The sequence below is a fragment of the Amblyomma mixtum genome, chromosome 9, assembly GCF_055824585.1.
Source record: "Amblyomma mixtum isolate Tamu chromosome 9, ASM5582458v1, whole genome shotgun sequence".
Taxonomy (NCBI): Eukaryota; Metazoa; Arthropoda; class Arachnida; order Ixodida; family Ixodidae; genus Amblyomma; species Amblyomma mixtum.
In genome coordinates this window covers 100800850-100828848 of record NC_143020.1, presented here as the reverse complement: position 1 = coordinate 100828848, position 27999 = coordinate 100800850, and the positions used below count along the sequence as shown (strand labels likewise).

Here is a 27999-nt window from a genome sequence, read left to right as displayed (position 1 = left end):
CAGCACGGCTGAGAAAACCTCGAGCGTACTGGTGAGCGGCCCCTTCATGAGCCGGGACCCAAACCAGGCAAATAACTTTCCTGCCTTTTGGCATCGTGGTACTCGGTGGCGGAGATTCGCCCTCGCGCAATGTTGCGGAGGACCGTCTTGTAATCGCAAAGAATGGTGCTGGCGCCTTCCTGAGTAATTCCTAGCGTTGTAGTATCCTCTTCAGCCATCCCAACTCTGCTCGCGTAACTGCCGAGGCTACTACCTTGCGGGAAATGCTCCCAGCGGAGACTCCACGGTGTTTCCATCCCCCGAGTATTTTTCTCTAAGGAGCTGCGCCTTGGCCCTCTCCGTCCATCGTGACGACCCACCAGCACATTCTATAGGGAGCGCTCCAACTCTAATGCATTGACGGATTTCTACCGGCAAAACTACCCGGTCGAGGTAGTTTCCGTCCCTAATATCCTGAGACGAGTCCCGCCTACGTCGTCCGAAGCCTCTGTTCATGCGACGTCAGCTCAGTTACTACATGGTACTGTGCACCCGCGGTGCCGCAGTGGAGGTCTCCGGAATAATTTCGACCACCTGAGGATTTTTAACATGCACTAACATCGCAGAATACGGGCGCCTTCCTCATTTCGCCTCTATTGAGACGCGGCCGCCGGGGTCGGGTTCCCACCCAGGTACTGCGGCACAGTAGCCGAGCGCCAGCAATTGAGTCACCGCGGCGGGTGCAAAGCAGTCACCGACAAAGGCGTTCCAAACAGCGGACACGTAAACCGCGCTAAGCCTTCCCGCGCATGTGCAGCCCCTCGGCACTTTGTAGCAGCATGTATCAGATTTAATATAAAGGCGTAAGTTTGCGCAATCGCCGCAGCATTCCCACCACTGACTTTTTTGTTTGCCACTACAAGTAAATCGTTATATTTAGGTCTGATTTTCTAGATATATTTTTTTTTAAGTTACGACTGCCACCACGGTAACAACGGCAGTGACATCACGTCCACAACTGGGCGCCTCGATGGGGATACGAGTCACCCTAGTCCAGGACCAGCAAAATAACAGTTGCCGATATTGGTGACAGAAATAAATAACATTGTTTCAGTGATAAACCACTCTAGTGGTTTAAACTGGCTGTGTATGTGATTTCAGCGCTGGTGACAGTCTTCACTCCTCTAATGTAAGTCAATGTGCGAGGGTTTCCACAAAAGCCGCGGCAGAGTTTCGTGAGACGTACTCGCCGTCTGCTATCCCAGTGTTGCCATACTATTCTCACGAAACTCTGCCCAAAGCCGCTTACCAAGCGGAAAGAAACGTTCCTATGCCCAAAACATAGAATTTTAAAATGTTTTGCTACGTTTCTCAGCAGCACAGCTGGGCTTACGTTTATGTTCGCGAGGAGCTTTCGGTTGCCGCAAAGAAACCATGGCCAATTTCAGCGCAGCAGACTGCGCATGGCAGCTTATGCAATCGTTCGCCGTGGTTACTGACATGCGACCACTCAACTTCTGGCCTGCGGATGCCCGATGGCAAATCTCAGCTCAGACTGAGCGAACTAACAGTGGCACTCGCTCGTGCATTCAAATTAGTGGGCATTTTTTCTTACTGAGATACACGTAATTCAGACGCGGCCAATTCGTCAGTTCGAATGAACCAAAAGCTCGATTCTGGCGGGTTCGAATTTTCGATATTCTAATTTGAGTTCAGCTAATGCAAACAAGGAAAATATTGGATGAAAGTACTGTGAGCATTGAGCTCCACTTACTAACAACCAATTTTGCTTCTTGAAATCAACCAAGCTGTACACTTTCCATATGCAGCTAATGTCTGTTGCTTAAAAGCTTATAAGCTCAAAAGTCATCCAGCAAAATGAAAACGGAAAAAGAACAATTCACAAGGTCACTTCAAAAGGGGTGCTGAAGTGGAGACAGTACAGGTGTTCAGAGTTAAACATTCATGTTTATTGAATAAAATAAAGAAATAAAACAAAAACAAGTCAGTGATAATGGAGTTGTTTCGGCTTTGTCTCCTGATCAGTGACACGACGCACAAAGATGGCGTCGTGCGGTTTTTTATGAATCTCGCCCTGTTCGCAGAGGAATGAATAGCCGACAGCGAGCCATCATGGCTAAAGGCCAGGGATGCAATGCTCGATGGGTACTTGTGGAACTGACAGAGACGCTTCTTTTTGAAGCCGTCCCAGATGTTCACGTGGCCGTCACTGTCTCCCGCCGCAAATGTGTTGTACAAGTTGTGGAATGCGTTCACAGTTGCGTTCACAGGGTAGATGAGCTCGATGCCATTGCTGTCTTTGGCACGGTGACACTTGAAGGCGTACTTCTTCTGCACTTCGGGGTTTGGATCCAAGTATTCAATAGCCACGCGCCCTGTGTAGAACCATACGATCAGCAACTTTATGCAACAAGTGAAGCCAGGACAGACAAGAGGGTCAACCACCGGAAGTACAGTGAGAAGTGCCCTTCCTGTTGTGTTCATTATTCTGACTGCTCTAAGTTCTCTCTCCAGTGGATAGACAACTTGGTCGAAATGAAACAGCCTAATACATCTTGCCACCAGAAACCAGAAAATAAAGTTAGGCAAGTTGATTACTAAGAGGCTTATTGTACTTAGCTAGTACAAGCTAAGCGCCCTAACCAATGTTTACACAAAAACTCAGTGGCTTAGGCACTTAGCTGACGAGCACCACACCACGGTTTCAATGCTCATATGCATTTAGCTAGGGACAAAAACCTGATGGAGCATTTAAGCCCCGCCTTCAGGGTATGATGTGATAACGTAAATGGTCCCTTCAGTGGCCTAGGGTTTTCTTGGCATATCACTTTACAGCCATGGAAACTATTCGTTCCTTCGCCATCATGTAAAGCTTAACCTACACTTAAGAATTCCTACGCCATCATGTAACGCTTAACCTAAACTTAAGAATTACTTCGCCATCACGTAACGCTTAACCCACACTTAAGGATACAATGCAATAGCATTACTGATACCTCTCGCACAAGTAGTCCTTCTCTGTCGCCTAGGTTCTACCTACATGCCCAAGTATGCAATATTGGCCATTCCCTACTTTACATTTATTGAACGGAGGAAGTCCTCCTACCGATCCTGGCACAGTGGAGGAGCGGTTAAGAAGGTGGCTATGTTTGGAACAGCGGCTGTTTCAAACACAGCCACTGGTGGGGTTTCTGAGATCCAGGTTGTGATAACGTCACAAGGTCACGTGACTTAGTGACAGGAGGGCTACCGGAATTTTTTCTCTTAATGCCGACTACACTGACAGCAGCATTTATGCATTTTAACAATATTTTGTTAAAATGCATGAATGCCAGTACACATTACAAAACTGCCGGTGGTCAAAAGTAACCTGGACCCCGCAGCAGGGCATCCTTCAGTGTCCTCTGTCTAGCTTTGGAGCATTAATTGGCAAGTACTATGTACTTTCCCACGACTTTTCTTTGAATAACAAATAAGGAGATCTGGTGCAAAGCCCACAGTTTGCATTTGTAACGCCTTGATGGATGCACAGTCTTTCTTTCTACTGTGTCAAGCTACAAATTTGCAAAGGACGTCGCCCGACAGTGAAGCAAGAGCATTACGTTTTGCCCCAAAAAATAATTCATTAGTACAAGAAAATGATAGCAGACTGCCAATAAATTTCGACCACCTGGGGTTCTTTAACGTGCACTGACATCGCACAGTACATGGGCCTCTAGAATTTCGCCTCCATCGAAATTCGACCGCCGTGGCCGGGATCGAATCCGCATCTTTCGGGTCAGCAGCCGAGCGCCATGACCACTAATTCACCGCGGCAGCAAAAAAAAAAAAAAAGGGGTGCCGTTTTGGAGCTCTCGGAAATAATTTCGACCACCTGGGGATCTTTAACGTGCTCTGAAATCGCACAGCATATGGGCGTATTTTTGCATTTCGCCTCCATCAAAACGCGGCCGCCGTGCGGCTGGATTTGAACCCGGATACTCGGCTCAGCGCCGAGCACGCTCACCACTCATCCAGGACTTGAATTCTGCTATTCAAATGCGCCTCGTGAGGGCAGTAGTAAACGTTCATCGTGTAGTCAAATTAATTTTAACAACTTTTAATATTACCCTCTCGGGGCACTAATTAACGAGTGTTTCTATTTCGTAGTCGCTGCCGAAGCACCCAGCTCGACTGTAGGAAGCTAGCTCAGCCTGCTTTTCTTTAATGCGTTAGCATTAAAACAGTGCTGCGAACAAAAACCTGTCTGTCGGCTTGTGCACGGTGTCAGTGAAAAAGGAGAGTAGGCGGCGCACGCAGCGCTCTGCAATTTAGCTGCAATGCAGCCTCGCATGATGTCGGTCGGCTCACGCGGCTCTTCCGTGGCGTTCGGCGCTCGGGCACCGACAGACACGTGTCGCGCGTTCCAAGAGTCCCGTAGTGTTTTGTGCGCAAAACTAATGCTACTGCGTTACTGTTACACGAATCCTATTGATCGCACTTCGTTCATTTTAATTAGGTGGAATTACAATGAAACATGGGATACATTCCAGTAGTGGTTTGGTTTATGGGGATTTAACGTCCCAAAGCGACTCAGGCTATGAGAGACCCCGTAGTGAAGGGCTCCGGAAATTTCGACCACCGGGGTTCTTTAACGTGCACTGACATCGCACAGTACACGAGTCTCTAGAATTACTCCCACAAAGAAATTCAACCGCCGCGGCCGGGATCGAACCGGCGTCTTTCGGGGCAGCAGCCGAGCTCCATAACCACTGAGCCACCGCGGCGGCTCGAGTAGTGCAGCAGGTGGCACGGGGATCAGTGGAGGAAAAGGGAGAGGGGGCCTAGATGCGCATTAGCCCAGGGCCCCCACTTTTCTTAATCCGGCCCTGCCCGGTGTTCACCAACGAGTATCAAGATCTCACTGCTCTAAGGAGGGCTTGAATTTGCTCTTGACCTACTCCCGCGGGGCTCTAACAGCGCATCGAGAACATGGAGCTTACCAGTCCGCGGGTGACGATGTATGTAGGAAGCCAGAGGATGGGCACCGTCATGAGGATCTCAATCTACACCTGCAGGGTGGGCGGGCTCGCCGAGAACACCAGCAGGTCTACCGCGGTGGCCACCAGGGCACCGATCACGCCTGCGTCATTCACGGCACCATGAAGGATAATTTTACCCGGCTCCCCACGAGTAAGCCTGGAGTGTTATTGCGATGGCAATAAAAGTGTCATCGGGGAAAAAAAAATTGTGCCATCGGTCATAAAATTATACCGCTGGCCGCAAGAAAACGACGTCACCAGAGCGAATAATTCCCGTTGGCTGGGGGAAATGACGTCACCAGACCTGGTCATTCTCGTTAGCTGGTCGTAAGAGACCTGACCAGACCGGGTCATTGGCTGAAGGAAGGTGACGTCACCACACCTGATAATTCCCATTGGCTGGAGGGCAGGGACATCACTAGACCGGAAGTGACGTCACATCCCTAAATATATTAACAGCTTGGTTTGGTTTATTGGGGTTTAACGTCCCAAAGCAATTCAGGCTATGAGGGAGGCCGTAGTGAAGGGCTCCGGAAATTTCGACCACCTGGGGTTCTTTAACGTGCACTGACATCGCACAGCACAAGGGCCTCTGGTATTTAGCCTCCATCGAAATTCAATCCCCGCGGCCGGAATCGAACAAGCGTCTTGGGTCAGCAGCCGAGCACCATAACCGCTGAGCCACCGCGGCGGCCCTCAACAGCTTCTAATGCTATCGAATTAAAAGTCAATGTAATTAGGTGTTCCTGTGCATTTTTTGCCTTCGTGACAACATCTGACTGTGCGAGTATATAAACGGAAGTGCGGGGTGTCGAGTGCTATCACTTCACCGTAAAGGATCGGGCATGCAGCAGTATTGGGTATGGGACAGTCCGGGTTTGTAGTTGTCGCCAGCGTGCAGCCTGCGCTATGGTGAGGGATGGAGCTGGGGGTGCGTATTCCCTTCGAAACACATCATCACCGACTCGCGAGGGGCCTGTCGGAACTACGAGTTGGGCTTGGCTCCCCCGCTTGCCTGGCGCATACTGGAATATAGCTGTCGATCTGAAGATCCAACTCCACGCAACCTGATTTGGGCCCCCGGTCACCAGGGACTCCAGGGAAACGAACAGGCCGATCAGGCCGCCCACGCACTCTCTCCCCGGGCTATCTCCCTGTCCTTGGAAGGGTACTCCGAATCAGACAATCTGGCCATTACATTCAAACAAATCACCGATTACTACAAGGAGGAGCACCGGCGCTACTCGGCCCCTTGTAAGGGTCTGGATCGCGCTGACGAGCGCCTCCTCATCAAAATTCTTACTAACACTGTACTGTGCCCGGCGGTGCTTAAACATTTCAATACATCCTTTGATGGCGCGTGCCAGTTCTGTGGCGAGGTGGCTGACACCTTCCACATGGTTTGGGCGTGTCAGTCAAACCCATCTATCCCCCCTAACCCCAACCCCACCAGAGAGGACTGGGAGGCGGCCCTGCTCGGCTGTCAGGACCTAAAGACCCAAAAGGCCTTGGTTCACCGGACGCGGGCGGCGTTGCTTGCCAATGGGGCCCCGGAATAGGGGCTCCACCTAGTATTGTTAGGGGAAAGGGCCAATAGGGCCGACCCCAATCACCTCTCTGTAAATATTTATTGTATTATAAATGTTTTTCACCACCACCACCCTTCGTTTGTCTCGGTAGTACGAGAGAATAACAAAGAAGCAGAGCAGGTGCTGCGAGGCTTGTAGAGGGGGCTCGACTCCTGCCCGGAATGTTAGTCCTCGGGCTAGGGAATGAGCCTCCTCGTTGCCAGGGAGGTCAGCATGTGCTGGCGTCCAGATGAGGGTTATGAGGCGCAGGGGCTGCCAGAAACGTAGTAAACGAGCAGCGGTGCTGGATATGTAGCCCTTGGCATAATTTAAAATGGCAGATTTGGAATCGGAGATAATTTTTGTGGCAGATGTGGAAATGAGAACAAGCGCGATGGCTCCTCTTCTGCCTCTGTATGGCGGGAGCCTGACGTACATTCCGCTGCGTCCACGTAGAACACCTCACGTTTCTCGCTATACTGTTCGTGAAGGGCCCGAGCCCTTGCTACTCTGCGTTCCCTGTCTCGCTCAGGACGCATTTTCTTGGGGAGGGTGTTACGTTGAGGTTAGAGCGGAGGGTAGCAGAAAGGGGGGCCCCCTCAGTAGGCTCTGTAATTGGGGTCAGGCTCAACTGGGACAATAAACTACTACCAGCCTCTGAGTTGGATAGACGGGATATTTGTGCCGTAAAGGTACCTTCTTTGAGCTCCTCAAATGTGTTGCGTACACCGAGTTTGAGGAGTCGGTGGTTGGATGTGCTGGGGGGAAGACGTAGAGCCGTTCTCGTGCAACTACGTAGGAGCGCATTTACCCGGTCTCTCTCCTTCTGTTTGCGGTGTAGGTATGGAAGGTCATATGTGATGCGGCTTATGATGTAAGCCTAGGTGAGGCGAGTTGTGTTTCGCTCGCGTAGACCAGCCCTCCGGTTCGCTATGCGGCAAATCAATCGAGTGGTGTGTTGAGCGTGGGTTTGAAGTGTCTTCATGACTTCTGCGTGTGCGCCGTGGGAGTGGAGAACTAGTCCTAGCACGCGGATTTTGTGTACTAGTGCGATGGGATGGGTACCTAGGGTGGGGAGATGGGTGCATTGACTGAATCGTGTTGCTTGGGCAGGTAGAAAATGAGCTCCGATTTTGAAGGGGAGCAGGTCAGGCCACGCTCCCGTATATATTCGTCGATCGTGGTCAGTGGCAATTGTAGGTGTTCTTCTATTTCGGCATCACTGCCATGGTTAACCCAGACAGTGATGTCGTCGGCGTAGAGGCTGAAATGGATGTCGAGAATTTGAGCTAGCTAATGATGTAGGCGAAGAAGTGCTATGTTGATTAAAATAGGGGAGAGGACGGCTCCCTGGGGCGTTCCTCGTGCTCCCAGCGCGATCCCTGGTAGGCTGTGGTCGCCGAAGGTAAGCGTGGCTGTGCGCTGGCTGAGGAAGTATCGGATGTCGTTGTACCTCCTGGCGCCTACTCCCGGAGTGGGCAGGCACCCATATTTGCTCCATGTGGCGGGGCGGGTGTGCGGCGAGGAAGTCAATTTGCCAAATGCAGAGACGTGAACTCTCCCGCAAGCAATACTTAGTATGGCAGTTTTATAGTCACACAGAATATATAGGGCCTTAGTGCGTGGGATGGCTACGGCAATGGCGGTCTTTTCCTGCTCGTCCGAAGTAGCAATGGGGGATATGTGAAGGGTGCCAATCGGTCGGAGGGAGTGGTTTACGATGCTACAACCGCGTTGTCGCCTGTGCATGCGGCATCCACCCACGCGGCATACGGTTCCGTGGTATAGTGTTTGCCATAGTCGTGTTCCAGATACGGCCTAACCTTGAACCCTAAGCAGCCCCACTTTCGTAGGCCTTGCATCTAATATCAGGTAAGCACGTTCCCCATGTTTAAAAATTCCTAATATGCTAATGGCATAACTTCAGTCCGCTATCTCTTCGGTGTGTCGTCCTAATTGAAAATGCATGGGACGTTTGCACAGCAATATTAATAACCAGAATAGAGACTGAGTCAACGTTTAAATTATGCGCTCCTCTGCACTGCCTCACACAATTTGATTTTACTGTAGCCACTATTAGCCTCAGCTAGAGAAGAGAGACGTTCTGTGTAAAAAGCGCCTAGTAAAGCTTTTATAGGCTAACCGCTCAGCTTCTATGGGCTAACCGGTAAAACTATGAGCTGCACAGTCGCAGTGACCATATGTGTTTAAATGCAGTGCTTTATTAAATGTGACTCTTACCTAAGAACTAGACGAATTTGCTACAGTGCATTATATATGTAGTACGCATATTGAAGCAAGCAATGTACGCGGCGAACAGAACCACTCGTGACTGACCAGGCATTTTCTACCGCGGTGTGCTTAACATGAGCTCTGCCATTGGAAATGACCTCGCTAGTTACGAAGAGGGACATTCAGATAAAACGAACACAGATGCATGCCTTACTCAAATCAACTGTTTCGCTGGTCGTGGGACAAGAGCATAAAACACAAAACAGAGTACCATGGATAGCAGGGATTCCGCACCAAAATACGCCGCGGATCGCAGTCAGACGTATCAAGCACAATGCGCTTATATAAAAAAAAAGTTTCCGGCCATATTCGTGTTCTAGACAAGGCCTAACCTTCAACAATAAGAAACCCCACTTTCATGGGCCTTTCGTCTAACATCAGGCTCAGATGCTCCGCATCTTTAAAACTTCCTAATATGCTAATGGCATAACTTCAGTCTGCTATCTATTGTTTGTTAGGCCTAATTAAAAATGCATTGGAAATTTGCATAGGAATATTAATAACCAGAATATTGACCCAGTCAAGGTTTAAATTATGCGCTGCTATGCACTGCCTCATACAATTTGCTTTTACTGTAGCCACGGTTAGCCTCAGCTAGAGGAGAAAGACGTTGTGTATAAAAAGCGCCTAGTAAAGTTTCTATGGGCTGACCGGTAAAACTATGAGCTGCACAGTTGCCGTGACCGCATGTGTCTAAATGCAGTGCTTTATTAAATGTCACTATTGCCTAAGAACTAGACGAATTTTGTCAATAAATTTGCTGCAATGCATAATATATGTAGTACGTATATTGAAGCAAGCCATGCATTCGGGGAACAGAACCGCTCGCGATACAGCAGACATTTTCTACCACGGTGTCCTTCACATGAGGTCTGCCATTCCAAATGACCTTTCTAGTTACGCAGAGGGACATGCAGATAAAACGAACACAGACGCATGCCTTACTCAAATCAACTGTTTCATTTGTCGTGGCACAACAGCATAAAACAAAAAACAGAGTACCATGCATAGCAGGGATTCTGCAGCAGAACACGCCACGGATCGCAGTCAGACGTATGAAGCACAATGCGCTTATATAAAAAAAAAGGAGTTTCCGGCCATATTCGTGTTCTAGACAAGGCCTGACCTTCAAAATTGAGCAACCCACTTTCATGAGGCTTTCATCTAACATCAGGTGCAGATGCCCCTCATTTTTAAAAATTCCTAGTATGTTAATGGCATAACTTCACTATGCTATCTATTGGGCTTTAGTCCTAATTAAAAATGCGTAGGGCGATGTCAGAAAAATATTAATAACCAGAATAGTGACTCAGTAAAGGTTTAAGTTATGCGTTGCTGTGCACTGCGTCATACATTTTGCTTTTGCTGTAGTAACGATCAGCTTCGACTGGAGAAGAGACACGTTTTGTATAAAAAGCGTGTAGTGAAGCTTGACAACGTCCAGTCTGCTCTGATAGATCCACGTCAAACAAGCTCTCGACATGCTGTCTGCATTGCTGTTCGTTGCCCTCATGCGTTCTACGCTGGTCGCATGTTCGGTGCAAATCCCCGAGCTGACACCATGCTCAGGTAAGCGCTGGCACGACCGCCAAGCGAGTGGCATTTTCATCGGCAAATTGTCTCTGCGTATGCGTTTGTAATCTGTAGAAGCCAATACTTCCCCGTTCTCCTGCTGCCTGTTTACCTCAGAAACTTTATTAGCACGGCTTGAGCTCTTATATGCATGTGGGCCTTAAATAAAATGGTCTCTAGCATGCTTCAACTCCTGTGATATGGTTCCAGGAAAGCCTATGAGTGGGTTCACAGGGTGGAGGGGGTTGAGATTAAGACAGGCAATGCCTATCGTCATCACTATGAATTTTCACAACGAGAGTACAGTATGCTTTCGGCCTTCTGATATCCTATGCCTTGCATCAATACGATATTAACAGCTCGGCTGCAGCGGTGGGTCAGTGTAACGTTGTGGCACTCAGCTGCTGACCCGAAAGGCGCGGGGTTCGAGCCTGGCCGCTTCGCTTTCATTTTGATGGAGGCGAAATTTTAGAGGCCCCTGTAATGTGCAATGTCAGTGCACGTTAGAGAAACCTGGGTGGTCGAAATTTCCCGCAGCCCTTCATAACTACGGCGTCCTTCATAACCTGAGTCGCTTTCAGACGTTTACGTCCCATAAGCCAAAAAAAACCGAATGAAACGCATAATTATGTATTCATGTCCACCAAATTATTCGCTAAGCTAGTGCCAGAACTCTGCTTTCTTTCTGAAAGAGTTTGATTGAGGCTTCAGTGAAAGTTAGCTCTTTCGTTCCGTAATATGAAAGCCTCAGCAAGTTCACGTGCCAGCGGGGTACGACTTGGACTGAAAATTTTTGTTCTTACCAACAAGAGGATGCGCCGGTGTGCAAGGGTGAATTAGACCTTTACACCAGCTGAATTACGGGAGGGAATTGGGTTTCATGCTCCCTTCTCGCTAGCATTGGCATCGTTTGGCCGCCACATATTTATGAGACCAAGCACTTATGCGCCAACTCCTCGTGTAAGCTGAAGGAAAGGCAACCAACTGAAGGCATGAAAATAGGAGAGCTTCATGGTGTGAAGAGTGGAGAAGAGAGGAGAGGCAGAGAAGAGAACAGGAAGGAGGAGGTTTGGTTTTTTTGCATAGTTCCAAAGACACTTCGGAGTACAAGTAAAAAAAAAGGAGGTGGCAGAGGCAAGCCAAATTAGCATCAATCACATGACTGATATGAATCGTGATTTGCAATCGTTCACTTGCTCTGCAAGTTTCTGAAAGTGCAACAGCCACTGTAAGTTATGTTCCGGCTGTATATTACCAGGAATTTTTCAAATTCTTTGGTATAGCCCCTTCACCGAGAGAGAGTAAATTTTATTACCAGTTACATGACTTATTTACACCCAAATGCAGATGCGAATCACATCAGCATATCCAACGTTACCATCACGAACGCACGGATCAACCAAGTTTTGACCGTCAGCTTCACATTCGAAACTTCCAAACCATTGGATTCTCAACCGGAATTGAGGGTAACCATCACCACAATGGAAGACAAGAAAGTTCCTTGCTTTGGCGTCATAGGGTCATGGTGAGCTGAATCTTGCCATCCTAAAATATATAAAGTTTGATTCACGAAATACTTTACGCAGTTTTTAAAAGATATGCTTTTTGAGTTAGAAGAGCACGTTTTTCTGCGTATCATTATCAGTGGTGAAGTACATCAGAATACAGATAAGAAGTGCTAACTGGAAAGCTCACTAAGATTGAATAGAGAACTTTTAAGTATTACTGTAAGGCTGCTTGATTATTCAGAGGCTTGCAGCGGCCATAAGTAATATCTGTAACAGTTTTTAGAATTTGTAAAGCGCGGTTACCGTCGGCAGTTTGGCCATACAAATCTTCCGCACATCGCGCAAAATACAAGCGCTTACAAGTTTATCTTGATCAACTTAATCGAAGTTGATCAAAGTTGATCTTATTCGCTGCTGGAAATCGTCAGCATAGTAGTACAATGTGCAGCGCACCACGGCCAGTATTACAAACTGCTTTTTTTCTTAAGTTGCATTCTAATATGAAAGGATTGCAATCACTTTTTTATTCATTCCAATGCAGCAAATACAAATTGTGCGAAGGAAAATCTATCGCCGAGCGCTTGCTTGGTCACCTGTGGAACAACACCTGTCCCGTTCCAGCAATGACGGCTCAACTAGAGTACGCCGTCCCCCTGCCCTCATTTGTGGAATATTTTATTGGCGTAAGTCCAGCAACATCTTTCTCGCCTAAATTATTTCCGAAAGCGGACAAATCTCAGTAATTCTAAACGAACTCCTATTCCGCTCTCTGTTTCCGACATTTCTCCATGTCCCATTCGACCTCTCAATTAAGTCAGCTGGTCTAGAACCAGTTTACGACGATTTTCATTGCTAGCCTATTTATATAAACGCAACCCGGTCAAGCAGCAGCTAGTCCCCTTTGTTTAGCGCATAACGGTCCGGGGCCATCGAGAACGTAATATTATTGGGACCACATAATGAACAAGAAAAACACCCGCGATAGTAAAGGTACCAAAACAGAAATGGCAGAGGTAACCAGAGTGCTAAGTTTTTAAACTCGCACCTTCTTTAATACCGCAACACGGTTTATGCATTTGACGAGAAAAAGATGTGGTGATTCGTCGTTCCGAAACTCCACTGCGCTAGCAATACGGCGTGAAAAGTCAGTTTAGTGAAGTAATTCTCTCATTGAAAGAGAACTCACAAGAATATTCTGAACATTTTATGAAAAAAAATGGCATTATATCACGACACATGACATAAAGAACGTTACTGCGCTGGAAGCACAAAGACAGTACAGTAAAAGACAGGACATGCGCAGGCTCTCAACTGATGTTATTTGGACATGCAAAGTAATATACACACAAACATCAGAGAGAATGACACAAAAAAATAGCAGCTACGCGGACAGATACGAAAGCGGTGAATCTACGATAACAGTCCGCAGGTTGTCCAGGTAGGAAAACTCGCAGTCTGCGAGAGAAAACAGAAGGATGGCTGCTACAGGTATTAAATCTTTTGTTGGTTAATTTAGACTCCTTACTGTCTCGACCTTAGGGAGTGAAACTATGTCAGCCGGTGAAAGCAGCGGACGCTGACCTTGTTGTTGTCTTGATTTTTTTTCCTTTTTTGCATTCCCTGCAATGTACCGCTAATTGTGAATGTGAGGTGGACATGAGACCTCTAGGTGCTCCTTCAGACGGACGCTGATACAACGTTCCTTTGTCCAACATAAACCCTCTCACATATAAAGGGATCTCGTACACAACCACACACAAACCTGCGCCGCCACGGTGGCTCAGTGGTTATGGTGCTCGGCTACTGACCCGAAAGTCGCGGGTTCGATCCCGGCCGCGGCGGTTGAATTTCTTTGGAGGAGAAATTCTAGAGGCCCGTGTACTGCGCGATGTCAGTGCACGTTAAAGAACCCCAGGTGGTCGAAATTTCCGGAGCCCTTCACTACGGCGTCTCTCATAGCCTTAGTCGCTTTGGGACGTTAAACCCCATAAAATCAAAGCAAACCAAACACACACACACCTGCTACTTACTGCGACCTGTGATAATTTAATATGACGAATGAACGGGCTAAAAATCAGTTGACAATAAAACGGAGAGTTGAGCTAGTTGGTACATGTTTCTTGGAAAAAACAGCGCTAAGACGAAGGACAACGAAAAAGAGTGCGCCGGTCCTGTTGTACTCTTTTTCGTTGTCCTTCGTCTTAGCGCTGTTTTTTTCAAGAATCAGTTGACAAAGCGATTTTGTAGCGAAAGCTACATTGGCCGAGAACTTGCGATTTCGCTGTGGCGGTGCTCCAAGGAGGCACAGAAACCGACCTTGAGCTGTCGCCTAGCAACCGCCGCAGCTGGCGGACGCCGTGTGCTCACCGCGCCATCTGGAATGACGCCACACCACGCGCCTCGCCGCGGAGCCGCCGCCACCATTTGGCATGACATCACACTGCTTGCGTCGTCGTTGCGTTCGCCTCCGCTCGCTTCCCCAGCTGTGTCGCATGCTCTTGCTGCGTGTATCCTCCCATAGCCGAGCTAAGTCACTGGCAATTTTTTCTTTGTGTACGGGGATGCAATCTAGTTCGTTTCAAAGGGCATAAAAACAGCTTTAATAACATAACAGTGGACCACGTTCTTTGAGCGGTGACACAGTTGTTGTTGATAGGAGATAACAGAAACCTCCTGGTTATTACTTAAGTCATTACGTGGAACTGCTTTGAAGTTATATTTGCCTTGTTGGAAAGTCGATCCGTTCTAACAATGTTCGTCTGTAAGTGCATCTAGGGGCCGTATCACCCGACCTATATTTACATTTAGCAGCACATTTCAGGGATTGCAAATAAAAGAAAAATAAAGACAGAAAACGAGAGGGCCGTCACTGGTTGTCGCTGATTAAAATACTTTTTCCGCCATAAGGTTCGCCTTACACGAGAGATTAAGGAGGCATATGTCATCAAGCAAAGATGTGATACCTGTACCAGCCAGTCTTTTGCAGTCTTCCGTTTCACTTGCAAACAACGAATTTTCTATTCTGGACAGTCCCTTAATTGTTATGGCAGTGTCGCGACTTTGCATGCTGTTCGCTTAGGTACTATGTTTTTTTTTCTGTGGTTATCTATGGCTTTTTTATATATTCGTCCGGCATGCCACAATAAAACCAGTTGAGCATCTGCGTGTGTCCCGTATTTCACGTGGTTGTCTTTGTCTTTTTAGCGCAGTAATGTTCTTTCTGTCATGTTCCAGCAGCAACTATCCCTACCTTTTCTCATTTTTTTAGGCATCCTCATCTATCATTACGTACCGTTTTATGCCCTAAGGCAATCAACATCGCATTAAACAGCTATCCCTACTTGCTGTTCCAACGAAAAAGCACACGCCAGTCATTAATTGCAAATCCTGTTTTATCGTTTCATTCTGTTTATATGTAATCAAACTTAACATTTCTTGATCACACATTTCAAACTGAGACTGCTTGCTCCCTCAAATTCTGGTCGAGCTCCATTCAAAATATCTGCAAGGGTATCTAAGTGATGTCGTTCGCATATGTTTGTAGACGGTATTCAGACCTTGACTTCATGATATTTTTCAATCGCCCTCGTATTCGGATGTAACCAAGTTGTTGCAGATAATGATGATTATGACGATGAACATTCTCATCGGCCAGCGTGTTAGCGTGGCGGTCTGCGGCTGGGGCGTTTAGTGCGTGAACTCCCCTTGACCCTCACGAAGTTCCATCCATATACGAATAAACAACTGCACATGTTCAAACCGAGGCGGCTCATTACTGGGTGATAAATTCAAAAATGAATTTAGCCTTCATCGATGTTTATGCAGGGAAAGGTATTAAAGCGTTCGGAGGTAGGGAAGTTTGAACTGCCGCCGCGGTGGCTCAGTGGTTGTGGTGCTCGGCTCCGGACCCGAAAGACGCGGGTTCGATTCCGGCCGCGGCGGTTGAATTTCTTTGGAGGAGAAACTCTAGAGGCCCGTGTACTGTGCGATGTCAGTGCACGTTAAAAAACCCCAGGTGGTCGAAATTTCCGGAGCCCTCCCCTACGGCGTCTCTCATAGCCTTAGTCGCTTTGGGACGTTAAACCCCATAAACCAAACCGAATCGAAGTATTGAAATTTGACCTCTTGATTTATGTATTTATATTCTTGCGTTTCTTTTTGTCACCTTCTTTTTCAGCATGCACCCACGACAGTCTCCCTAGATTTTCAGGTGACCAACGGAGGATCGACTGTTGGCTGTCAATCTTTCGATGTGGACATAGAAGCCGAAGAATACGAAGAAGACGAGGAATGAAAATATAGGACGCTAAGAGGAGTCATTACATTTAACGAGTTATCTTCTGTTTCACTAACTTGCGTTACATGCAAAAGATTGATCTCGAATGCGTCTTCGATAGTCTGTGGTCGAAACTTCCGGAGCCCTTCACTATGGCGTCCCTCGTAGCCTGCGTCGTTTTGTGACTTTAAACCTTATAAACCAAATTAAACCAAACCTTTAAGCAGTGGTTACACAATGCTGGCTTTGCTTCCGATTGTGCATCCAATTAAATGGTTTTTCTCTTTCTGTGAAGGCCACGCATATTCATTTGGTGTACATCCACATTCCTTTGAAATGTGTGAAGGGTATCATAGTCTTGTTGTGGATACCTGTGATAGATTTCAATTATCCTATCTTACTGATAACTGACATGACTACCTATGCATTGCCATTAATTCTACACTCCTCATGGTCAGGCTCCACGCATTTGCTGACTCCTCACCATGCCAAGGTTTGCAGACGCTACCATTCATGCGAGAAAAAGACTAGTCAGAAAGTTGCCTTTTAAAATACCCTGTTTTTCAAAACATCACATTCCGGAAAAAAGTTTATTAGGTAGAAGAGCTTTCATTTCCCGCAAAAAAAATTTAGTCTAAAAAATTCAGTGAACTCAGCATTTTAAAGATACATGAGAGCCTGTTGCCCTAATACGAAAAACTTCTTAAAAATTTATGAAAGGCGCAATTGTGGATGCATAAGCGACCTGCTGGCACCTGCGCATTTGGTGCGTGCGTGCATGCGTGCGTGTGCGTGTGCGTGTGTGCGTGTGCGTGTGCGTGTGCGTGTGTGTGTGTGCGCGTGTGCGTGTGCGTGTGGGTGTGCGTGTGCGTGTGTGTGTCTTTTTCAAGAAAAAGGTCTTTTTCAAGAAAAAGACCAGTCCCTGGTCGAAACGTTGAATAAATCTGTTAAGTTTTTCAATGTGACTTCCCCAACTTCTTATATATATATATATATATATATATATATATATATATATATATATATATATATATATATATATATATATATATATATATATATATATATATATATATATATATGAATGAAGCCAACAGCCACAGAAACCAAGGGGCACAGGGGATTTTTTTTAAAATTCATTTATTTATTTTGTGGTGTTGATTAATTTAGAATATTACTGAATATGTCATCGCTTAAAGCTAATTTATTAGAAAAGCAGAAGAAAAAACAACCACATGCCACCGGCGGCATGTGGTTGTTTTTTTTTTCTTCTGCTTTTCTAATAAATTAGCTTTAAGCGATGACATATTCAGTAATATTCTAAATTAATCAACACCACAAAATAAATAAATGAATTTAAAAAAAAATCCCCTGTGCCCCTTGGTTTCTGTGGCTGTTGGCTTCTGTCATATTTACAACGAGCCGCTCATTCCCCTTCCTTATATATATATATATATATATATATATATATATATATATATCCTGGGAACCAATCTTTTTTACATCACTTCTTTCCTCGCTATCCAAAATGCGCGTTGCGTTTTTGGCGTCAGCTGCGTTAAGCTTTATTTTTGGCCTATATATGCTTATTACATGCGGGAAGAATATGTACTAGGGGGAATGGACACAAGACGTACGCCGATGCTATTGTAATGAATGCTGCTGTAATTAAAGGTCTTTGGCAGCCGGATGCTCACTAATAGCCACGTCCTCAGTAACTCACCAATTTTACTTCGATCATTAGCATTGTGCGCCCTGGCAGGTAAGCGCATTATCGATGCATGCCAGGTCATTTCACAATACGCTGTTACCATGAGTATTTTTTTATTCAAGCCTTCGACTCCCACCTGCTGGATATCCTTGTCGCCGCTGTGCGCAGTGTCGAAAATGAGACTGTAAGCCACACTTCTACACTTATTCCGACGTTTCGGAGTCGGCGCCTGCAATGTTCACGTCGAACAACTCACACCCAACCACTGTTTCACCTTTGGTCACATTTAGCTTGATGTGCAGTGTTGTCGGGGTGCTCTGAAAGGAAACGAGTACGATGAGCACACAGATACTCCGTTGTGACTGTCAGTAAACACAGCACTTCCACTCTTGATTCCTCTTCTGAAACCCCTATAACCTTCGTTTGAACAGGGCTTTTCATCGTCTTCGCCAGCTGCTTGTCTTATTCTTTCGTGTCATGAATGAATGAATGAGTGAATGAGCTGTTTATTTAGAAAGGGAAGTTCAAGGCCGTTTGTTGGGGAATCGGGTTGTTAAGGAAGGGAAAAGTAGGTGTCTATTGATACATGAAAGGACGGCATGGGTAGTCTAGACAGGCATTACGCTGCTTTGTCGAGGCCACTTAGTATATTGGCCAGTATCTTTCCAGATGCCCTTCGCTCCGGCTCTGGTTAATGCACGAAATTCAAAAACACATCAAAAGGTATTGGCCGCGAGACTTACCTGAAAATTAAAAACATGCACGGAGGCAGCTAGATTCCAATTTTAAGGTGCTTTTCTTGCTGAGCCAGGTGTTTCCCATGCAATGATTTAGTAACATAGCAGATAACGAGGTTCTAGCTTGGCATTGCTGCAAAACAGAGGACTGCCAGCCAATCGAACAACTCCAGCCTTATCATTTACCCACAAGTTTTTGCGTCCGTTTGCGTAGTACAGTATAGTCCGGAGCCTAACATTTTCCTAGTGTCACATTTGCATAATGATACTTCTAGCCTTTGTTCGCAGCTTTTAAAAGGCATGTGTAAAATCGTTGCATGTACTCCATTTGCCAAAAGTAACCGAGCAGCAGGTTTTCACTTCTCGACCGTATAACGGAGCCTTTATGGCACCCCTAAAGACAGAAAAGTGTCAAAACATGAGGACAAGGGTTCACATCACTGTACATAGATTCATATATTAAGGTCCGCCACAGGTGCTTTGCTACGAGGCTAAGAAACATACCATAGTTGCCCGGTTACTTCTGGCGAAGTCTGCACCTTTCAAAAGGGACTCACATAACGGGAAGGAATACTCAAAAAACACCATCATCCTTATAGATGATACAATATGGCCAGTTTGAACCGTGTTCTGCTTGGCAACAATCCTCCCGTCAACGCTTGTGCGCATGCCTATTCAATAAGAAGCGATAACTGACGAGTGTATACAATCACTGGACAGCTTCATTCAATTGTATGAAAGGCAGCAACATTTGCTCCCTTCTCATCGTCGATGTGTTTGAACACCTCAGGGCAAATAGCCTGAAATGCCGAAGACCGACAGAGGCAGCGATGATACCGCATGACGTATCTTGTACCTGTAAAGCTTCCCTATGATGCCGGGGCGCTTCAGCGTTCGAAAAGTTGTCTCAGAGAATCAGAGAAAAAAAAACCGCTTTATATCTGGAGCACTGTCCCCGATTGGATCTTCCGGGTGCGCTAAACGAGAGGCACACGTATTAATGGTAGCTTTATATTGCAGCCGATAAATAAATATGTGTGAATTGTACTTTGCTGCAAATATCTCGGCCAGCCCTTTTTTCAAGATCAACTACAACATCGTAATTGGCACATTATTCCCGACGCCAATGGTTCAGAAGTCAGCTGATCATTTTTTGGGAATTTTTCACATTTGGTGAACGAAAAGAAAGGCCTCCTAAGTAGGTCACGAGACTCACTTCAGCCCTCAGTTCTTTCACTGGGCTGTGACAATTCGTCTTTTCAAAATGATCGATTAGCTTTAGCGGGGACACATGTTGTATCATATATTTTATTATACAATGATATGATCATGATGTTCACTGTACCGGACACTTGGTGAACGAGGAGAGTGCGGGCCTCCAGAGCAGCCCGTACACTTAAGTGCGGAGTTGGGACTTGAATTTTTTGTACAGGTCTTTCACTCAGGACGGACTTCTGTAGTTTTGTAGGAGAGGTCAATAATTCGGTTATAATCAAACGAAAAATTATTCTCGATCATTAACTGCCAGACCTAACCTATAGCGTCTAAGGTCTTTCCAACATCTTACCAAATACCTATGGAACTATATCACCGCCGGCCGCCGCCTACAACCAATTAAGCTCTATATAGAGCACAAATGTTCCTTTACTTTTACCCACAAATTCGCTACAAAGAAATCGCTAATTCCTCCGTCTTTTTCGCCGCCCAGATGCTGCAAAAAAAAGATAAGAGGGGACAACTAAGATCCGCTTTAATGGTATGACACTTTAAAGGGATGAAGCGTTAATGGGCTAATGTGCATATCGGCGCAATTGGTAACAGTCTACATCACATTCATAGATCCCTGGAAGTTCTCACACTAGTCCTGGCGTAGAGGTGCAACGGTTGATCGATGCGCCACTGCCCTGCGATGGCAGGTGCTGCTACCAGTGGGGCTTGTGAGGTCCAGGTTGTTCTTCCCGAGCAACCTCTACCGACCAATCATCAATCAACTTCCACCTCTCACGGTGGGCACGTTGTGATCATGCCACAAGATCACGAGATCTAAGTGATCCACCTGCCACCTAAGCTGCTTCTCTGGGGTTTTTCGCGGGTTTTCACTTATACTGAACGCCGTCGACGTCGATAAGAGACGCTGATGACGACACACTAAGGCGGACAAAACAGAATACAGCCTCAAAATGAACTCCCCCCCCCCCCCCCCTCCCCTCCCGATTCGCGCGACGAAAAGGCGAACGTGAGAAGAAGCATTGCAGAAGCAAGCAGTGGAGGGGAAGCGGCTCTCCTACTGCTGTGCGCAGTGAGGTATCGTGGAAAGGATGAGCCTTAGCCCAAGGTTATTTAAGTAAATCTCTCGCGTTGGAGGACATTTGTAATAAAGGAGCAAGTTCTGCTCCTTTATCTAGTTCTCTATCCATTCCGTTTCTCCCAGCCAACTGCTAACCTTCCAGGTTATCTCAGTTGGCAGAGCGGATGCTGGTTCCTGGTTCGAACCCCTGACCAGGACGAATTTTCTTCAAAAGCGAAGGTTCTGTGAGAGCTTCGCAGCTTTCCTTAGTAGCCGTATGGCTGCGCTTGTGGGGATGCTAATGCGCACTTCTTGCAGGGCTGCAGGGCTGTTAGTTCATGATTTGAATTTGGGTTAAAATTGCTAATGAGCAATTATCGATTTTCCTTCTAAAACAAAGACACGTGGAAGCTAGTGGCGAGGTAACGAGGCCCGCCGCCGCTACAGGGACGTGACATTGAGGCGCAGATCAAGAACGACATGAGCGAAAAGGGCCGTTATCACTGCATTTAACGCATTATTCAACACAGCGGAAACGCTGCTTATTTTTCCTCTTTTAAAGTGAGAGCGTTAAGGAGCTCGCGTCGCAAAAAATCCGGCGTCGCCGTCGACGTCGCTGAGTAGTTGGCGTCGCCGTCGGCGTCATCGACGTCATTCACCGTGAGCGAAAAATCCACGAAATTTTCTCAGAGAAGCAGCCTAGGAGGCAAGTGGGCGACTTAGGTCCCGTGACTTTGCGGCTTCTTCACAGCCCGCACATACGATTGTGAGAAAACTGCCTACCTTGGCAGGTGCCAGTTACAGTAATGATTGAGAGCTCGGTAAAAGCAACGTGTGTCGCATCGCATGGCAGTGGCTTATCGCTTAACGACTGCGCCATTTGTCCAGGAGTGGCATCAAGGCTCCCAGCGGTCTATGAATGTAAAGTAGAGAATGACCTGTTCTGCATATATGGGAAACAACTCATTACGTTATCGCATCATACCCTTAAGGAGGAGCTTATCTGTCCCCTCCATTTTTTTTCGTGATGCCCTTGAATCATGACCTACTTACACCAATCGCTATCTGTATGAACCAGGGCAGGCGAAGGCTGTAGCTCACTGGCATCGTAGTCACTGGAACAGGGCAAGTGTTGTTCCATGGCTGACCTAAAAGCTGTTCCGCTGTGGAGCTTCCGCCGCAGATGTGGTAAGTGCTGAAGGAAACAAACAGTTAAAGACGTGGATTTTCATCAAAATGATTCACAGCTTTCTTGCTGGCTTTAGGAAAAAAACGGATGGAACTGTAAAACAAAGGCTTCAGTACAAGTAAGCAGGAGAGTTGATTGCAGTCGTTCATTATTGTTGTCAACGGCTTTACGCTTCCTAAAAATAATTCCGCAAGGCTTCCCAGGAACAAGCTGTCAGAACTGGAAGCTTCAGGTCTGCTGCTGCCTGACGTTTCTACACGGATAACCATTTCAGCGCTGTCCTAAGCTTGTTCCGGCAATGCTAATGTCTGTCTTCGCTGCGATGTTGATTTCCAAGCTTTCCGGAGCTGGCAAAATCAACGTCTGCGTTAACGAGAAAGAGTCTCCACAAGGAAACGAAGAGAGAATTTTCTGAAATAGTTCAAACATTTGCTCTACCATCTATGCACGTTGTAGATACTTTGAACCTTGGGAAGCATATAATGCAGAAAATACGGAAAGCGCTTCTTCCCTATCTACTAAGGCTGAGATCTGGGCGAGTTGGTATGCATTCATACTGGTGAACAGCGCAAAAAAGGCGGGACAACAACAAGACAAGCGCTGACTATCAACTGGGTTTATTGAAGGACGGAAGGGTATATATACAAAAACATAACACAAAGAAGTAAGAAGATAGTGTGAAAAGGGACGTGAAAATCAAAACTTATGTCACATGTGAAGTGATGTAAGCCAATTCCTTGTTGCTAAGTGCCACGGAAGGACTGCTGATGCATTCGACACCTTGCCTGTGGATGTGGATGTATATATACCCTTCCGTCCTTCAATAAACCCAGTTGATAGTCAGCGCTTGTCTTGTTGTTGTCCCGCCTTTTTTGCGCTGTTCACCAGTATGAATTCCCTATCTACTGCCTTCATCATTGACCATGCGCTGTATTGCATAGCCAGCAATGTAAGAAATGGAAGAGAAAAAAAATCAGCACAGACACTTAAGTCTGCTTAGGTAGGCAATGCTAAAGCACTGATATCCCTGAATGCACTGACACCCACCCAGCCACACACACCACACACACGGTCCCGCATGACACCACACGGAACGTTCTAGGACGAACGGTTGCATCAGAATATTGATATGGTTTGGTTTACCAGGGTTTAACGTCACAAATCGACTCAGGCTATGAGGGACGCTGTAGTGGAGGGCTCCGGAAATTTCTACCACCTGGGGTTCTTTTACGTGCACTGACATCACACTGCACACGGGCCTCTAGAATTTCGCCCTCATCGAAATTCGGCCGCCGCGGCCGGGATCGAACCCGCGTCTTTCGGGTCAGTAGCCGAGCGCCGTAACCACTGAGCCACCGCGGAGGGGTCAGAATATTGATATGAAAATTGGTTCTTGATTAAAGAAAATGACGCAGTAATTGTGTCGGATATCGGTGGATAACTCAACCGTGCCTGAAGGTAAGGGTTAAAGAATCTGGGAGGGCATACAACTGAAGATGCGTATGTCGTCGGTTCGAATCGCACTCGCAAGCTAGCCTCCAACTTGACTAGCATATGTAAGCTATATACCACATGAAACCGTAATGGCCCACCACTCGGAACGCTTTACAATAAACGCCCCGCCGCGGTGGCTCAGTGGTTACGGTGCTCGGCTGCTGACCCGAAAGACGCGGGTTCGATCCCGGCCGCGGCGGCTGAATTTCGATGGAGGCGAAATTCTAGAGGCCCGTGTACTGTGCGGTGTCAGTGCACGTAAAAGAACCCCAGGTGGTCGAAATTTCCGGAGCCCTTCACTACGGCGTCCCTCATAGCCTTAGTTGCTTCGGGACGTTAAACCCCCATAAACCAAGCTTTACAATAAACGCTTGTTGTGAAGCGTTTGTATACAACGAAGTAATGTTGTTTGGAAAACTAGCGCCACATGGAGGCCGGCCGGTGGCGAGTATTCATAGCCGAACGACATGCATAGGAAGACGACGCCGCGCTTTTCTTGCCATCCGTTGGATTTTCTGTACCATCTGCGAAGGCACAGACACACGCACTTACGGCGCCGGCTTTTCACGTAATGTGAGAAGTCGTGAATTCGCATTATAAACGACATTTTTTTTGTCAAATATTGATACTAATCATAACTGGCTAATCAAAGACAAGTAGGCTGGATATTAAATAAGTACGAAAGCTTTGAAGGATGTATCGGCGCCATTCTTAGCTGCTAAAGAGCGATTCAGAAATATTTCAGAGGAGAAACCTGCACATGATACATTTGTTACGTTTAAAAATTATATTCGCCCAGTACAGATTTAGGGGAGGATATTTCAGCAGAAGTAAGCTAGCGGAAACGGGCATGGACTGAACGTGTGCTGCGGAGAAACATAGGTAGCAGTTTGTTACAGTGTCAGAGGTGTTAAAAAAAATTCGCTGTGGCCTAGCTTGGTTAAGCCCGGTAATTGCGAAAGCAATATCCGTACCTACGCCATGGTACAGCTGGTAGTGTAGCTGGAGGTGGTGCTTGTGGTTAGACTTGTGGTGATGCATTGGTTATACAATCCAATCCAATTCAATCAAATCCAATCCAAACCAATACAACCCCATCCAATCCACTCCAATTCAATACACCCCAATCCAATGCAATTCAATCCACTCCATTTCAATTCAATCCAATCCACTCCTATCCAATTCAATCCAATCCAATGTAATATAATCTAATCGAATGTAATTTAATCCAATCCAGTCCAGTCCAGTCCAGTCCAATCCAATCTAAACTAATCCAACCTAATCCAATCTAATGCAATCAAGGTCAAATGAAGGTCAATGGTGGTCACGACCGCGGCACGGCAAAGGCGTGAAAGTGCAAGTAGTATTGCTTTCGCAATAAAAGTGAAATTAAACGTGCACGAAGGTGGCATATGGCGTGGTATTAACTATTGTGAGCTGACGGCCAAGCTGCTGCAGGATGGTCAAAACAGCACGGACGACAGAGACACGGTAATCAGTACAGACTCACGAACTGTGTTTTTGCTCCCTAATCCTTGTTCTTTGGACTGTTTTAGAGCGTTAACTCTAATGCCCATATTACCCAAGGTCGCGATAGTATGAAACACTCGGTCATTCAAGTGGGACCAGTGGGTGGTACCACTGGTACACACATTGTGGACCACCTAATTGGCGCAGAATGTTCGGAGTGGTACGAAACGATTAAGCGGCGCGTTACGGAGCATAATATTACTAGTCAACTCAAAGCGTAGCTAGTCATAAGGATTCGCACCGATGACTTTTGGTTCCACGAACCGTGCATTCTTCAAACTTCAAAGCTCCATTACTCATTACTGCCAAACTAATTGACGGAGGACATTCGAAGTAATGTCAGATGATTTGTCTTATTGCGCTGTATACGTCCGCATAAAAAATGGATATTCGGATATAACGAAACATTTGTACCGGATATATCAAAGATGACTAATGACGCAGTATTCGTTCGATATTGCTAACGTTGGATACACATAAGCTGCCTCAGCGTTTTGCTCTTCTCCTTGTCCGATTGGCAACTTGAAAAATTTTGATTGTCTAGGATGTCCTAACCTTGCGTAGGGCAGGGCGAGAAGACCAAAAAGCGAGCGGCCTTCGACCTGCAGTATGCCTAAATCACGTGATATTAATGCAAGTAGCTGATGACTCTAAAGAGGCTTTATATTAGCGTGTCAAAGACATCCATACCACGAACCGATGGAGTCGTAGCAGTGGATCTTCTTCCCAGCCGCAGTAGAAACTGTGACTTCAAGTTTGTGGTCAGACTCCAGCTTCTGCGACGTGATTAGGGTGAAGTTGGAGGTCATTATTTTTCCAATTTGGGCGTCCGAGATGGAAATGTTGCTGAAGCTGACATTCTTCTCACCTCCTTTGGAGTGAGCAAAACACAGTACCATATAATCAACGTGGAGTCCTTCGTGCCAAAGCGAATGAGATGGCTGTAAAGAAGTGTGTAAGGTCACTTATCAATGCTACATTGAGTTAACTGAAAGGGTTTAGTCCTGCTCAGTGGCACTCCATTTCGCATTGAAGCCATGTCTTGTAGTTTACATGCAGCAGGTTCCAATACAACCGTTGTCGAAGAGAGGATAGTTAGCAGCCTTGTTTTCTCGAGCTGAACCTATTAACTGGTCAATGCCAACTCAAAATTAGTACTGCAGCATCACGTTCGGCTGTTTTTAACAGAGTTGGCTGTACCCTCAAAATATAAGGATATTACACCTCTTCTGAACAATTTAATTAGAATGAATATCTTGACATTATTACAGGTAACATCTAGCATATGCCGCCCTTTGTTTCCCGCTATTTAAAAAAATAACTGGAATGTTCTGACATTATGCAAAGACACAAGGCATGGCAGTGAGGTTACCGTTCCATGCCTTCACATCTGAGTTGTGACATAAAATTTGAGAGAGTTTATGGGCGAGGGCCGACCGGAGCCTGAGTCTTTTTTTTTGATCTCGATGCTAGTGGTATTATTTCGACTTCATTGTCATCGAGGTTGCTGGCGCACAGCTAGTCACGACTATCGGCCATCACCTTGAGCCTTGAAATAAACCTGTTCGCTTTTCATTCTCACCTAAATGAGTGATGACACAGACAGTTCAGCCGCGAGGAAAACAATCCGTCAAGTAAATCCCGCAACACGGTTGTCGCACTAGTCTGAACTAGAGAAAATGCTCTGAGCCAAAATATTGGTTCAAGACAGGGCCGCAGATGTCTCATTGCATTGAGTGGCTACGTTCCTGCAACTTGAGTTTAGTCGCGTGCAACGAAGCTTTCTCGTTATCATCGCCCTCTGGTTGTGCATTACTTAACTGTTGCCGCCTATGTTCAATGGCGTCTTTAATTGTCAGAATTCTTTTTAAACTTTCTGAATCCCAATTTAAGTCCCTATTCAACCCAAGCTTAAAGTGACGCGTTAAAGCAACGTAAGTTAGTCAAGCTCTTAATGAGTTTCACATTACTGTCTAGTTCACCTCTAGTTGGTTCTTGAGTTCACAACGAAGAACAGATCAATTGAGGCAGTTTTAAAGAACACATACTTCTCTCGAAGGCAGTGAAAACACGTTAATTACGAGCAAAAAACTATGCCTTCATTTTTTGTTCTAAACAGTTATGCTCCTGCCATAATACCCTTTGTATCTTTCCAGATCGGCATTGAAGTCATAACCAATTCTTTATATGAAGAACACCAGGGAAGTGCAATATCTTTGTTCTCGGTTATTCCCTGTGTTCTTGCACTGTCTGAAATGTTTTAAACTTGGAGCAGGATATACCAATGAACTCATTCGTTGCACATTTAAACTGCTCATGCCCGTACTCATTTTAAATCATACTCCCTTCACTTTTGACGCGATTGTTTTAGCTTAGAGAACAATTGGCCCGTTTTCATGGCATATATTCGTTAACCCTGATATCAAGCATTCACCGGTAAAGTAGAAACAAGGAGCGTCTTTACCAGACTTTCCCCACCTAATACTCACTTGAACAAGGGGTGATCTCCGGCGTCTGAACGGAACCTGCCACTAGTGAACACCCGGCGAAGGCAAGAAGCAACACCACGGAAAGCATGGCTCCAGTCGCTTTGATGTGCAGTTCTCCGCACACTCAACACTTGCTGAGCACTGCCCTGCTTTATATACAAACCGTGTCTCCCGCAAGAGGCGCCCAGGATAGGCATGCGGCTTGAATAACGCAAACACGAAGGCGTTAACTCAAAGCATCGCTGATGCCTTTGCACAACTGTGTACAGTAGTGGTGAAATGTTTACGTGAGCCCAGCACAGCTACATCCGTCTTGCTACATACG

General features: G+C 46.3%; 1 protein-coding gene and 1 long non-coding RNA gene across 2 annotated transcripts; both read right to left on the bottom strand.

Moving 5' to 3' along the window:
• Window positions 1-1927: 1927 nt before the first annotated feature.
• LOC149330364 (uncharacterized) lies at window positions 1928-5240 on the bottom strand. The gene is made up of 2 exons (XR_016285499.1): window positions 4983-5240; window positions 1928-2375 (listed from the first exon to the last, which is right to left on the bottom strand). It is a non-coding gene; the product is annotated as an uncharacterized LOC149330364 (long non-coding RNA).
• A 12911-nt stretch (window positions 5241-18151) lies between these two features.
• On the bottom strand, window positions 18152-27762 carry LOC149330363 (uncharacterized). The gene is made up of 4 exons (XM_089559407.1): window positions 27675-27762; window positions 25876-26056; window positions 22026-22167; window positions 18152-18265 (listed from the first exon to the last, which is right to left on the bottom strand). The coding sequence occupies exons 1-4, from the start codon at window positions 27760-27762 to the stop codon at window positions 18152-18154; spliced, it is 525 nt and encodes a 174-aa protein (XP_089415533.1).
• Window positions 27763-27999: the final 237 nt, after the last annotated feature.